Source organism: Callospermophilus lateralis, chromosome 7 (genome assembly GCF_048772815.1).
Source record: "Callospermophilus lateralis isolate mCalLat2 chromosome 7, mCalLat2.hap1, whole genome shotgun sequence".
Classification (NCBI taxonomy): Eukaryota; Metazoa; Chordata; class Mammalia; order Rodentia; family Sciuridae; genus Callospermophilus; species Callospermophilus lateralis.
The window spans coordinates 47,768,139-47,782,673 of NC_135311.1; the positions used below are offsets into that span (position 1 = coordinate 47,768,139).

The following is a 14,535-nucleotide window of genomic DNA, read 5'->3' on the forward strand; positions in this document are numbered from 1 at the left end:
ATTTCATTCTGTCCAAAGATAGGGAGTATGGCAAGTAGCACTTTAAAGCAATTCTGGTTCATTCAAAAACACTTATCAGTTCATTCTACCTTACCTCCAAGCTTAAAAAGCAATCTACATAGTTAAGGCTTAGTATAAGTCACAACATTCAAATGTACAATTCACAATTCAACTTTATCTGCTAAGTTGCTATAACCAAGAAGAGTACTAATGAGATAATACTCAAATACATACATCCTGATACAATGGACAATCATAAAATTTATTGGAAAAAAGTGAAGGAATTGTGCCTTTTTTAAGAAAATAAAATATAATTTTATTCCCTTTTAAAGCAAAAGGATTAGTACTAAAACAATTTCATATTGTCTAATGGAAAAAAGCTAAAGAAAAAAACAATCAGCCCTGTAGACATGCCTTTTGTGTGTGTGTGTGTTCTTGTTCTTATTTATTTATTTATTTATAATAGTGGAGTGCATTACAATTCTTAATACACATATAGAGCACAAATTTTCATATCTCTGGTTATATACAAAGTATATTCAAACCAATTCGTGTCTTCACACATGTACTTGGGATAATAATTTCCATCACATTCTACCATCATTTAAAACCCCATGCTCCCCTTCCCCTCCCACTCCTCTTGTCCTATCTAGAATTCATCTATTCCTTCCATGCTCCCTCTCCCTATCCCACTATGAATCAGCCTCCTTATATCAAAGAAAACATTCGGCATTTGTTTTTTTGGGATTGGCTAACTTCACTTAGCATTACCTTCTCTAACTCCATCCATTTACCTGCAAATGCCGTGATTTTATTCTCTTTTATTGCTGAGTAATATTCCATCGTGTATATATGCCACATTTTTTCATCCATTCATCCACTGAAGGGCATCTAGGTTGGTTCCACAGTTTAGCTATTGTGAATTGTGCTGCTATAAACATTGATGTGGCTGTGTCCCTGTAGTATGCTGTTTTTAAATAAATCCTTTGGGTATAGATCAACCAAGGAGAGGGATAGTTGGGTCAACTGGTGATTCCATTCCAAGTTTTCCAAGGAATCTCCATACTGCTTTCCATTGCGTAGACCAATTTGCAGTCCCACCAGCAGTGTATGAGTGCACCTTTTCCCCCTTTTTCATCACGTATGTTAGTGATTAAGTTTTCTCTCTCCTTTTTGTTAGCATGGCTAAGGGGCTGTCAATTTTATTTATTTTTTCAAAGAACCAACTTTTTGTTTTGTCAATTTTTTCAATTGTTTAAATTTCATTTATTTCAGCTCAGATTTTAATTATTTCCTGTCTTCTGCTGCTTTTGGTGTTGATTTGTTCTTCTTTTTCTAGGGCTTTGAGATATAATGTTAAGTCATTTATTTGTTGACTTTGAACTCCATGCAATGAAGTTTCCTCTTAGAACTGCTTTCATAGTGTCCCAGAGATTTCTATATGTTGTATGTGTGTTCTCATTCACCTGTAAAAAAAATTTTTAATCTCCTCCTTGATGTCTTCTGCAACCCATTGTTCATTCAGTAGCATATTATTTAGTCTCCAGGTGTTGGAGTGGATTTTATTTCTTATATTATCATTGATTTCTAATTTCATTTCATTATAATCTGATAGAATGCAGGGTAGTATCTCTACTTTTTTATATTTGCTAAGAGTTGCTTTGTGGCATAGTATATGGTCTATTTTAGAGAAGGATCCATGTGCTGCTGAGAAGAAAGTGTATTCTGTTATTGAAGGATGAAATATTCTATATGTGTCAGTTAAATCTAAGTTATTTATTGTATTATTGAGTTCTATACTTTCTTTGTTCAGCTTTAGTTTGGAAGACCTATCTAGTGATAAAAGAGGTGTGTTACAGTCACCCAATATGATTGTGTCTATTTGATTCTTGAACTTGAGAAGAGTTTGTTGGATGAACATAGATGCTCCATTTTGGGGGGCATATATATTTATAATTTTTAAATCTTGTTGGTGTATGGTTCCCTTGAGTAGTATGTAGTGTCCTCTTTATCCTTTTTGACTGACTTTATTTTGAAGTCTACTTTATTTGGTATGAGGATGGAAACCCCTGCTTGATTCCGCAGTCCATGTGAGTGGTATGATTTTTCCCAACCCTTCACCTTCAGTCTGTGGATGTCTTTTCCTATGAAATGAGTCTCTTGGAGGCAGCATATTGTTGGGTCTTCTTCTTCTTTTTTTTTTTTTTTTAACCCAATCTGCTAGTCTATGTCTTTTGATTGGTGAGTTTAGGCCATTAACATTCAGGGTTATTATTGACACATGATTTGTATTCCAAGCCATTATTGTTTTTTGGTATTTAACATGACTTGATTTCTCCTCTGATTAGGTTTTCCTTTAGTGTAACCCCTCCCTCTGCTGATTTTCATCATTGTTTTTTATTTCCTCTTCTTGGACTATTTTGCTGAGGATGTTCTGTAGTGCAGGCTTTCTAGTTGTAAATTCTTTTTAACTTTTGTTTATCATGGGAGATTTTTATTTCGTCATCAAATATAAAGCTTAGTTTTGCTGGATGTAAGATTCTTGGTTGGCATCCATTTTCTTTCAGAGCTTGGTATATGTTGTTCCACGATCTCCTGGCTTTGAGGGTCTGGGTTGAAAAATCTGGAGATACAAATTGGTCTCCCCCTATATGTGATCTGATTCCTCTCTCTTGCAGCTTTTAAGACTCTATCCTTATTCTGTATTCTAGACATTTTCATTATAATGTGCTTTGGTAATTATTGTAATTTTGTACATTTGGTGTCCTGTAAGCCTCTTTTATTTCCAATTCATTCTTCATGCTTGGGAAATTTTCTGATATTATCTCATTGAAGAAATTGTCCATTCCTTTGATTTGAGACTCTGTACCTTCCTTTATCCCAATAACTCTTAGATTGGGTCTTTTGATGCTGTCCCATAATTCTCGGATGTTCTGTTCATGATTTCTTACTATCTTCACTGTGCGATCAACTTTATTTTCCAGATTGTATACTTTGTCTTCATTATGTACCATTCCTTCTTCCAAGTGATCTAGTCTGTTGGTTATGCTTTCTATTGAGTTTTTTATTTGGTTTATTGTATCCTTCATTTCAAAAATTTCTGTCTGTTGTTGTTTTGTTTTTTTTTTTCAGAGTCTCTCTCTCTCTCTCGAAGTAATCTTTAATTCCTGTATTTGCTCTCTTATCTCATTGTTGGAGTGATCAATTTTTGCCTATATTTGCTCGTTTAGGTCATTCTTTAATTCACAGATCATTTTAATTAAGAACCTTCTGAACTGCTTGTCTGACATTTCATCAACTTTGCTGTCCATAGGTTCTGTTAGTATAGTGTCCTGGTTTGTTTGGGGCACTTTCCTCCCTTGTTTTTTCATGTTGACTATGTATCTTCCTTTCTTGCAGTGTGGATCTGAGATATTACAGTTTCTTCCCTATATTCTTGTAGTACTCATGCAGATTGTCTGTACCTCACCTTGATGTTGGGCTTCCAGACCCTGCTGGTGTCCCTCAATGAATGCTACTACTGCATCCTGTATCTGGGTCCTGCGCAAGTTGGTTTGAGTAAATCTGGGCCAATGGGCTTGACCTCCTGTGGTAGTCTGCTGCTGGGAAGGGTGGTCCTGTGCCAGAGGCTAGGCTTTGGCAGGTATCTACCCCACCAGGGGAGGGGTGTATCAGACATACTGTGAGCCTTGGTCCCACACAGACCAGTGTGGGTGGATCTAGCAACTTTTTAAAAATATATATATAATTTCTTAATTCTCGATGGACTTTTATTTTATTTATTTATATGTGGTGCTGAGAATCAAACTCAGTGCCTCACACAAGCCAGGCAAGAGCTCTAACACTGAGCCACAACCCCAGCCCCAGAATTATGTCTTTTAATAGGAAGTTTAAATCCTCTTTAAAGGTTCTATATGAATTGCTGAAGTGAACTATACTTTTTGTAAGCCAGTCACTGTGAGAACTAAAGGATTAGAGATCAGACAATCCAGAACCAAAATCATTCCAAAAAGTATTTCCTGAACATAGGCACAAAGTAATATTTTAAAGGTATAACATTTTTAAACAAAAATATGTAAGTTTCACATATCAGTTTCACATACAAGCATTAGCCATCAATGTCTTCCCACCCTAAGCAGTAAGTCAGATCATAATGTTGTTTTAACTCTACAGAGATCATCTATCCTGTATGTGCATCAAACTTCTTGAGCAATAACTAGTCCATAGCTCATACTGGCTGCTATCGAGTTCAAAAGAAGGCAAAGTTTATACATTTATTAGTTAGAACAAAGACTTCCCTAGGCAATTCTCTGGTGGTGCCCAGCAGCTTGGAATGCCATAGAAGCTCAAAACTTTTGGGATAAGACAGTTTTTTTCTGATTGGGAAAACTGTTTCAAAAGGGAAAAGTGAGCTCTTGTTGCTTTCTTTCTGTTCCCCCTCCACATGGGTCAGGCTGCAAATCACTCATAAAATTATGAAATCGAATGCAACAGAGTAGAATAACTAGAACCCAAGTTTCTGGCCTGAGAACTGATGGAAACTAGGGAGCCCAGGGAACCAGAATATGGTGAAAGATTGGGAAGGGGAGAAATCCAGAAGAGCAACTTCATAAAATTGCTTCTGAACCTCTAGGATCACTCTCAAATCACTACTATTTTTATGTCAACCTTATTTAGCGTACCAAAGCACTTGAAGAGCTAAACTCTCCAATAGAATACATCTTAAGTTCCTAACAAAATGGCACAAACCCAAGATAGATCCTGAGATCTGTAGCCTTTAAAACTGAACTGACCTTGGAACCACAGCCACAGAAGGCAGACTGGTACTTGTGTCCTGAACCTCACCTGATTATCTACAAAAAGACTTCTCAACAGAATTTAAGCAAGATTCAGAATCTATACATAATATTCAAAACACCCAAGTTAAATCCAAATTACTTGACAATACCATAATTACTATGTATAATTATAATGTACTAATAAAAAATTACAAAAAAAATTTTAAAAATTTCTTTAAAGTACCAGCTACAGGGCTGGGGAATGTAGCTCACTGGTAGAGCATTTGCCTACCATGTCTAATGCCCTGGGCTCAATCCCCAGGAGTGCTAAAACAAAGTACCACGAGGGGGGGAAAAATCAGAATTACTTGATAAAGTACTGGAAAATTTTTAACTTGCAGAAGAAAATCAATCAACAGATGCCAAGACTTGAGACATCAATGTTGCAATTATCTAACAAAGACCTCAAGTTAACTATTATAAAAATACTCAAATAAGCAATCACAAATAAGTTTTCAACAAATGTTAAAATAAGAAATAGATATGAAAAAGAACCAAGTGGAAATTTTAGAACAGTTAAAAAAAAGTTTTAGAAAAACATACAGAATGGACTCAACAGCAGAACAGAGAAGAGGCAAGAGCAAGACAGATGAAAAAAAATCACCCACTCTGAGTAACAGAAAACAGACTTAAAAAAAAAAAAAAATGAATGGAGCTCAAGAACCTATGAGACAAGAAATGTGTAGCATTTCTATTATCAGAGTTCCAAAAAGAGAGGATAAACTATACAGTGCTAATATGTATATTATTATTATAATAATATATATAATAATAATTATATATATTATTATAATAATATATAATATTATATATATATATTAGAAAAGCTGGCTGCAGACATCCCCAGTTTGATGATGTAATCTACAGATTAAAGATGATCAAACTCCAAATAGAATAAACCCCCAAATATCCACACCATCTGAAATTTTGTAGATGTCAACAAGATCATTCTAGCATTTATATGGAAGGGCAAAGGAACCAGAACAACCAAAACACTTTTGAAAAAAGAAGTTAACCGAATCACCCTATGAGATTTGATTTTTTTTTTTTTTTTTTTTTTTTTTTTTTTAGATGAGGTCTTGCTATGTTTCCCTGGCTAGCCTCAAGCAGTTCTGGGACTACAGGTGTGCAACATATATGCCAGCTTGTTTTTAATATTCACCACAAAGCTAAAGTAATCAAGACATAAGTAACCAATGACAGAAGGAAGAGGCATAGAAAAAAGCAAAGCAAAAAGACAAACAGATTGACACAATTCAGTGAAAAAAGGACAGTGTTTTTATCAAAGAGTGTTGGAACATTTGTACATCAACAATATATCCAAAAAGAAAAAAAAAACACACCAAATATTAGACTTCATAAAAAAAATCTCAAATGTATCACATTTTGTGAACTATAGTTTATTCATATAAGAGAACACTACTTAGCAATAAAAAGGAATGAATTTTTGATACACAAAACAATTTGGATGAATCTCAGAAGCATTATGTTTAAACATTCATATGGCATTCTCAAAAAGACAAAACTACAGAAAAAGAGAAAACATCATTGGTTGCCAGGGATTGTGGGTGGGCAGCGAGATAAATAGAAAGGGGCAGTGGAAGGAAATTGGGGTGGGGGGAATGATGATACCTTTTTTTTTTTTTGATACCTGGGATTGAACCCAGGGGCATTCAACCACTGAGCCACATCCCCAGCCCTTTTTATATTTTATTTAGAGAAAGGGTCTCCGCTAAGTTGCTTATGGCTTCCTTAAGTTACTGAGGCTGGTTTTGAACTCTTGATCCTCCTGCCTCAGCCTCCCAAACTGCTGGGATTACAGGAGTGCACCACCATGCCAGGCTATGATACTCTTATGTATTAAGATTATGCGGAAGTTTTGCTGTAAGATAATTTAAAATAACATTAAAATTTAGTGTGGGGGAGCCTATAGCTCAGTGGTAAATCACGTATCTAACATGCTCAACACTCTGGGTCCAACTCCCAGCACAGCAAAACAAAATAGTATTAAAAAGCTAAAATCTACTGAACAAATATATGTATTCTTCAGCTCTTTCCATTTTAACTGGTAAACATTGGGACTTCAAGATAGTAGATCAAAACCAATTTTGTTCTTCCTTTTCCTGCTGATAAATAATGTAGTTTCCACTTTGTAACTTCATTAATATAGTGGTTAAATTATAGACAGAATAGGAATGTCAAGTTTAGCAAAAAATAAATATACCTAGTTAAATTTTAATTGCAACCACAAAAATTTAGTGAATTCCCTACTACTGCCCTTAGTGGATTTTAGTTTCTATGGTTAGTTTTCATCAGTTTTAATTGCTATATGAGGTATGGTTTTCTTTCTATTTATTCTACTTGGAATTGAATGAGTTTATTGGATTTGTGTGTTGATAATTTTACCAAAGCTGAGGAAATTTTGGCCTTTATTAATGTAATTTCCCCCCCTATTTCCTCTTCTCCTGGGAATCAAATAGCCTACAGTTAAACTACTTGATACTGCTCTACATGGCAGAGATTTCAAGCTTTTTTTTTTTTTTTTCTTTCCAATCTCTTTTTCCCCAGGTTGGACAATTTCTATTACAAGGCATTGCTAGTCTACTGCTATGTTCAATGATTTGGTTCTTGTCTCTTTTGTTTTCACTTCTTGCTTGAAAGTACTCATCTATACTCATCCATTATCACCTTTCCCCCTTTTTAAATTATCTATGAATAGTTCTAAAGTATGCTTTAAAATCTTTGTCTACTAATTCTAATTGCTAGGTTATGTTCTCTATTATATGCTTCTTTTTTTGAACTATGTAGTCACACCTCATAACATTTTATTGTCTCTGGTCATTGTGAATATGTTAAGAGACTCATTTTGTTATCATATTCAAAGTGTTAGGCTTTGTTCTAGCATGCATTTAAATTAATGGATAATCACCTTGATTTTATGAAGGTTTGATTCTATATTATCTAAAAAGTTTTATCCTTAGTTTTACTACAGAACCCTAGTCCTGGGCCTAGTCTTACTAATATATCACCATTCTGTGGGTTTGATGAAAAGCCCAAGTGCTTATTAAGCCCTTCTACCTTGTTAGAAGGGCTTTTCAAACTTGAAAGTGTCTTCTCTTGCAATAGAGAGCAATCTCTGCTCTGCTTCTTAGCCTTTCAGTCATGACTTTTAGTGGATTCCATGGTGTCTTTTCTATACATGTACAGTCCAAGAGTCAGCCAAGGATTTAAGGAGACAGATTAGAAAACTCCTCCCTATGTGGCACGTGTTATGATTTGGATGTGAAGTGTCTCCTAAAAGCTCACATGTGAAACAATGCAAGAAAGTTCAGAGGAGAAATGATTGGGCTGCGAAAGTCTTAATCCAATCAGTGAATTAATCCCCTGATAGGGATTAATTGTGTGGTACCTGGAGGAGGTAGGCATTGGAGGTGTGGCTTTGGGGTATATAATCATATCTGGCAAGTGGAGTCCCTGTTTTCTGATGGTCATGTGATCTATTTCCCTCTGCCACACTCCTCTTCCATGATATTCTTCTGCCTCACCTCAATCCTGGAGGAATGGAGTCGGCCTTCTGTAGACTAAGACCTCTGAAACCATGGGCCCTTAAATAAACTTTCCCTCCTCTAAAGTTGTTCTAATCAGGGCCATTAGTCACAGCACTGAAAAAGCTGACTAAAACAGCACCTTTGTTTCTAAGATCTACTTCTTCAATTTCCAGCTCCTCTAGCAGCCCCCAAACCCATCCTCTAAAACCTCAAAACGGAAGACGCAAGTTTCTCTTGCATCCTAGCCGCTCTTCACCAGCCTGGGAATGCCCTGTGGAGGAAAGCCAGGTTAGCATAGTGCTCAGCCTGGTTTTGGTGACTCCCTAGTCTTTTTTGTTGCTGTTATTCTTTATAAGTATACATGACAGTAGGATATATTTTGACATATTATACATATATGGCACATAACTTACTCTAATTAGGACCCCATTTCTGTGGCTGAATATGTTGTGCAGTTACACTGGTCCTGTATTCATGTATGAACTTAGGAAAGTTATGTCCGATTCCTTCTACTGTCTTTCCTATTCTCCCTAGTGTCTTTGGACAGTTGTTATTATGCTTTGCCTGAAGTTTATAATTGGGAGGGTATGTACATTATAAGCTATTCTACCATTACCAAAATAAGAAGGTCTTCATTTAAATTAAATTTTTGGTTTAATACCTCCAGAGAAAATAATATAGAACTGGTACTTACAGGTCCTCAGCTCTCTCCCCTTTTATGTCCACAGACAGAAAATGGGATGTATCACATACATAAAAATCTTTTATCCCCAATAAGTAAAAATAATTTCTTGCTAATCAATAAGATCATGAAACTGGGGAATTTTTGTTCAACTTTCAATGAACTTACTAAGCAAAGAGGTCAAATTGATTAGGTCATGGAAATACTCAAAACTGGACTAAGTGAACTAGCATGTAACAAAGCTATTTCTATTCTGAACTGACCAAAGTATAAGACTTTATGGTCGTGAAGTACAATAAATGAGAGTTATCTAGAACCAGTAAGAAGAATGTGACTACCTGCATAAATATGAAGGCATCTTTACTAAATTAAGTGCTATGATGGATTTTGACCAATCTCTTGTTGTCTTCAAATCTGAATTCTTAAAAATTTTATTTTGTAGTCAGCAAGTTTTCCATCTGTCTGCTTGGGTGTGAAAGAGTCTATTTAAAATCAAACAGCAACTGTACATGGTTGGCTGAACGTTTATAATTCAACAATTATATAACTTCCAAAATACAGAACGAGTCACATAATTAAGATGTCAACTAACCAAGACACCCTGTTCAGAAAGCAGTCATTGTATGCCATGTGCTCAGTTGAGCTCTGAGTGGGTTGCTGGGTGGACAGCTATTCCTTCCACCACTGTTTAGAAGTCCCGATACCAGGCGCTGTCAGGATTAACTCATGTTACAGTCAGGACAGCTCACATTTTATGAAAAAAAGAAAATCAATATGCGAAGTGTTTGTTACCAGTTATTTTATTTGCTTTACTTGCCACTCCTACATTTCTTACCCTTTAAAACTAGGATTCAAGTGATTCACCTTCCACCTACCTCTAAGTTATACTCTGCACCAACTACCTTATATTACTGCTCTCAAAAACAAAATCTGCTTTTAAAATGATTCTATGGATGTTAATTTACAAGTTTTCCAGCTTAACTTGCTCCATGTGTGTACATCTTGAAAAGCTGACAAAATAGCAACAATGATGATAACATGGGGAAAAACTTACTGCCACAGGAAATGAAGCATTGTTGGTTTCTTTCTTCTTGCTTATTTGTTTCATATTTACTAGTTAAAACAAAAGACCTGCTTAATTTGTTATACAAAGATGTGTATATCCATATCTAACTGAAATTAATGTGCCAGAGTAGAAAATGTCCATGTTCAGAGTCCATCAATGCTTTGGGATTCTGAGGTATTTTCTGGTATGGAAAACAGACTTAGCATCTCCATCTCAAGTGGATGCAAATTGCCTCCTGTGATAACCAAGGAATGCAATGGTTCTCCCAAGTCCACAGTACACATCTGTTGTAAAGTGCCTGCTACTATTTTTTGGTCTTCAGCTCCAACCCTGGCTAAGCCAACACAGAGTGTCTCCTCTGTGATTGCTATTAAAAAAAACAAAAAAAACTGACATTTAATTCAGTAAATACATCATTCTGTTCAATATGCAAAAATATTAATACAACAAGTACATTTAAAGAAGCCCCCGTTATCTTTAAATCACCTTAGCTATTCACTATAGATCAATTATTTTATTGAGAATTCCAAGGGATTACATAAGCTTAGATTTTAAGGATTTAATAAACAGATGTATCTATTTTCCTTACAATTTCATAACATTTATCTTAAAACAGATTCTAAGTAAATATGTTTGTGACATACTTATACTTTCAATAAATTCTTGAGATAGATTAATATTAATCAAGATATACCACAAAAACAATGGGATTATAAGAAAAATACATAGCTTGTGTTTCTGGTTGGCCACCTCATTAGCTATGCAAACTTCAGTTTTCTCATTTTCAAAAATTTAATACCACCACTTTTAAATGGAAGTTGTGAAGGCTAAGACAATGGATATAAGAGTACTTAGTAAACTATAGAGTCCTTTACAAGTAATAGACATTTTGGTATTATTTATGCTTTAAGTTCAGAATAACCAACTTGAGCGAATTTTAGTATCATTTACTATGATGCTACAGTTGAAGGGCTGACCTGTTACTGGTTTCATTATTTAGCTGGAAAAATAGTCCTGACTGAATAGTGATCAAAATGGGGAAATGATTTATACCAGGAAAAGTAGACATGCAAAGAACTTGGCATGAAGTTATAAATGCAGAACATTCTTGCAAACTATGTTTCATGAATTTAGCAAGATTACTAATGAGAATAAAATATGCAATGTTACTCAAGAATTTCTTAATGTTATCTTTCCTATCAGAGGACAAGTATTCAAAGACAGTATATGACAATATCCTTAATAAAGATTTACTGACAATACACATTTTATTCTATACTACCACTATATCAAGTTATTAGGAATATAAAGATAAATTTTCTTTGTTCTTTACCCTGAAAAAAAACATTTCTGGTCTCAATGTTCAGAAGGAGTATAAATCAAATAAAAATACTTTTACAGGACTGATCTCATCATTTATTAGAGCCAAAATCAAAGTTCTCTATTTTATCAAATTATTTATACATTAACATAATTATGTCAAATCTGATTAGCTGGTGAAAAATCCTCACTTTCTGGAATTATGCTGATTTTACTGTAAAGAGCTCACTTATTTTTCTTTCATTAAAACTTAAAGTCTGCGATATTCAGTTGAGGTTAGGAAAAAAGGACAAGAAATATAGTATAATGCAAAAACATTTACTCTTGCTTCAGTGGAGGAATATATATGTATATACATCTATGTCAGGCATTAAATTATAGACCTATCTCAATGTAGCACCAGAGAAATAATAATATGAAGGCCCATTCAGGGTCTTGAATACCTGGTTCTTCTCCTCGTAATCTTTGATTTTGAACAATTTCCAGAAGTTGTTGGGCTGCTTGGTTTACATGCATATACCGAGGAGGTTCATAAATCTTCCTGCCCCTATATGCACAAAATTAGAAGTCATTGTTCTTAGTCATGAAATTACACAATACGTTACTAATGCAATTAACTCAAATCGTATAGCTACATTCTGTCTGGAGTTTTCACTTGATACTCACTGGTTTTTTTTCCCCTTCTTTTGGCAGTACTGGGGATAAAAACCAGAGGTGCTCCACCATTGAGCTACATACCCATTGAGCTACAGCCCTTTTTTTCTTTTTGAGACAAGGTCTCACTAAGTTGCTGAGGCTGGTCTTCAACTTGCAATGCTCCTTCCTTAGCCTTCAAGTCCTGGGATTACAGGTATGTGCCACCTCACCTGGCTACTTGATAACAACTTTTAAGTACACAGTGGTGTTCAAGTTTGTTAAGCTGTTTTACATTGCTCTATTTCAACTGTCCTCTGATCTCACTGAAATGATCACAGGAAACGATGTCTAAATCAATGTGTTCTTCATTTAAAGTGATGCCTCAGGCAAAAATAATTTTTAAAAAGTTGTCAATGTGGCCTATATTGTAGCTTAATCAGGTTCTATAGTCTTTTTATTTTTTATTATTACTGTCATGCTGGGAATTGATTCTAGAGCCTGGCACATGCTAGGCATCATTTTTTTAACATGTTTAAACTACGTATTTCTTTTTTTCAATTCTCCCCTAAGAAAACAAAAGGAGTAAGGATTTGAAAATCTTGGATATATGTCTCCTTTTGTATGTCTCAAAAGCCTACCAGGTTTACCTAATAATCATAGTAATCAAAAAGTTAGATGTTAGTATTTTATGACTTTTTTAAGGGAAATCTGGTTGTCTATTTTATTAACATTAGAAAAAAAATACTGTCTATAAAAATTTGGCCCACTTTCTTCTCTTTTACTTCTACCATTCAAGATTGAAAATTTACTTTACTCAGGTAAAGGCAGAATCACATGTCTAACATGAGAACTAAATATTTCACCCAATAAATTAATAGAATTTAACTGAATTAGGTTTGCTTTTTATTATTTTTCAGGAACAATAACTTATTTTTCCTACATGTTAATTCCCCTGTACTTTTATTTACTTAAATGACTATATAATGATCATCTCTTCTCCCATATTCAGCAATGAGTGCACGTAAGTGTAATTTATAGCATCAATAACTGGATTCATTATCTAATATTCAATTCATGTCAAATCCCTCTATCATATGGTATTTCCATGGTAACTTCAGATATTTTAGTCACATGTACATTTTCCAACATCAATTGTAAAAATCAAGATGTTAATTTAAAGACATGATGAGAATAACACTGCACATTTATAGAGTTGCTGTTGTGAGAAGTCCTTGACAGCTACTGCTTCCATCTCAATGTGTATTCCTTTAAAGCAGTAACGTGGTAAGCAGCTCTAGCAGGAAAATTACTCTTAAAATACTGTTTATAGATTTATTGATAGTACTAAAGTCATATCAGCCAATCAAACAGTTGCTTTGACCACATTAGTGTAGTCACAGCCTACAGCTTTCACAGTTTCATCCATGTTTGTAACAAGAGCTTGTTTAGTTTCTGCTGTTGTCCCTCCTGGTACAAGCTGTCCACTAGAAGGGTCCATGCCTATCTGTCCACAGATGTAAATGGTCCTGTCCACTAACACTATTTGACTGTAGGGACCAATGGCCCCTGGGGCTTTCACAATGCTGATCACCTTTCTCATCAGGGACAACATTTCTAGTCCTTCTCTTTCTCTGGGAGAAGAAATCCCTACACTACCTCTGCTTGATTCTTGCCCAAGAACACGAAATTGTTTTGATTATTCTACTAGCTCACAAAACAATTCAAAGTCAGTGCTATTCAGTAGAAATACAATACAAGCCACAACATAATCTCGAATTTTCCAGCAGCAACAATAACAAAAGTTTAAAAAGGCAAAATTAAGCTGCTCGTGGTGGTGCACACCTGTAATCCCAGCAGCCTCAGAATTACAAGATCAAAGCTAGTCTCAGCAACTCAGCAAGACCCTTTCTTTAAATAAAATACAAAAAAGGGCTAGGGATGTGGTTCAGTGGTTAAGTGCCCCTGGGTTCAATCTCTGGCATGAAAAAAAAAATGGCAAGGTTAATTTTAATAATATATTTAATTCAACTCAATATCTCCAAAATATATTTTAATATTTATTCACATATAAATTATTAAAAAGACTGTATTCATACTGAGTTTTTGAAATCTGGCATATACATACAGAACATCTTGGATGTTAATTTTCTTTGGAAATACTTGATCTGTATTTAAATTTCATAAAATTTATGGTCATATAGAGTTATATAATGAAGTTGTTCCAAACAACTTTCAAGTTTTCCAAAAAATGGAATATCCATTTTAAATTAATTAAATGAAAAATTCAGTTCCTCAGTCATACTAGCCACATTTCAAGTGCTCATGTGGGTAGTGTCTACTATATTGGCTACCATCTCTAAGCAAACAAGAATATTCACTATCAATATACATATGAGGAAATAAGGTTTTAGAGACAAACATGTACTGCCCAAGAGCCCAATACTC

The 14,535-nt window shown here is 34.7% G+C and overlaps 2 protein-coding genes and 1 pseudogene across 3 annotated transcripts in view; 1 reads left to right on the forward strand and 2 right to left on the reverse strand.

The window, feature by feature from the left end:
• Slc30a7 (solute carrier family 30 member 7) overlaps nt 1-12,208 on the forward strand; it is a 94,253-nt gene extending 82,045 nt beyond the window's left edge. The window contains exon 11 of the mRNA XM_076863319.1: nt 12,148-12,208. Within this exon, the coding sequence (XP_076719434.1) occupies nt 12,148-12,159 (12 nt within the window). The 3' untranslated portion in view covers nt 12,160-12,208. The remainder of the gene's footprint in view (nt 1-12,147) is intronic.
• The window catches only part of Dph5 (diphthamide biosynthesis 5), a 32,863-nt gene continuing 28,178 nt past the window's right edge, over nt 9,851-14,535 (reverse strand). For both annotated transcript variants that reach the window (XM_076863320.1, XM_076863321.1), the window contains exons 7-8: nt 11,898-12,001; nt 9,851-10,501 (exon numbers count right to left, since the gene is read on the reverse strand). In XM_076863320.1, coding sequence (XP_076719435.1) covers nt 10,278-10,501; nt 11,898-12,001 — 328 coding nt within the window. In that variant the 3' untranslated portion in view covers nt 9,851-10,277. The remainder of the gene's footprint in view (nt 10,502-11,897; nt 12,002-14,535) is intronic.
• Nucleotides 13,265-13,702, reverse strand: LOC143403400 (2-iminobutanoate/2-iminopropanoate deaminase pseudogene; annotated as a pseudogene).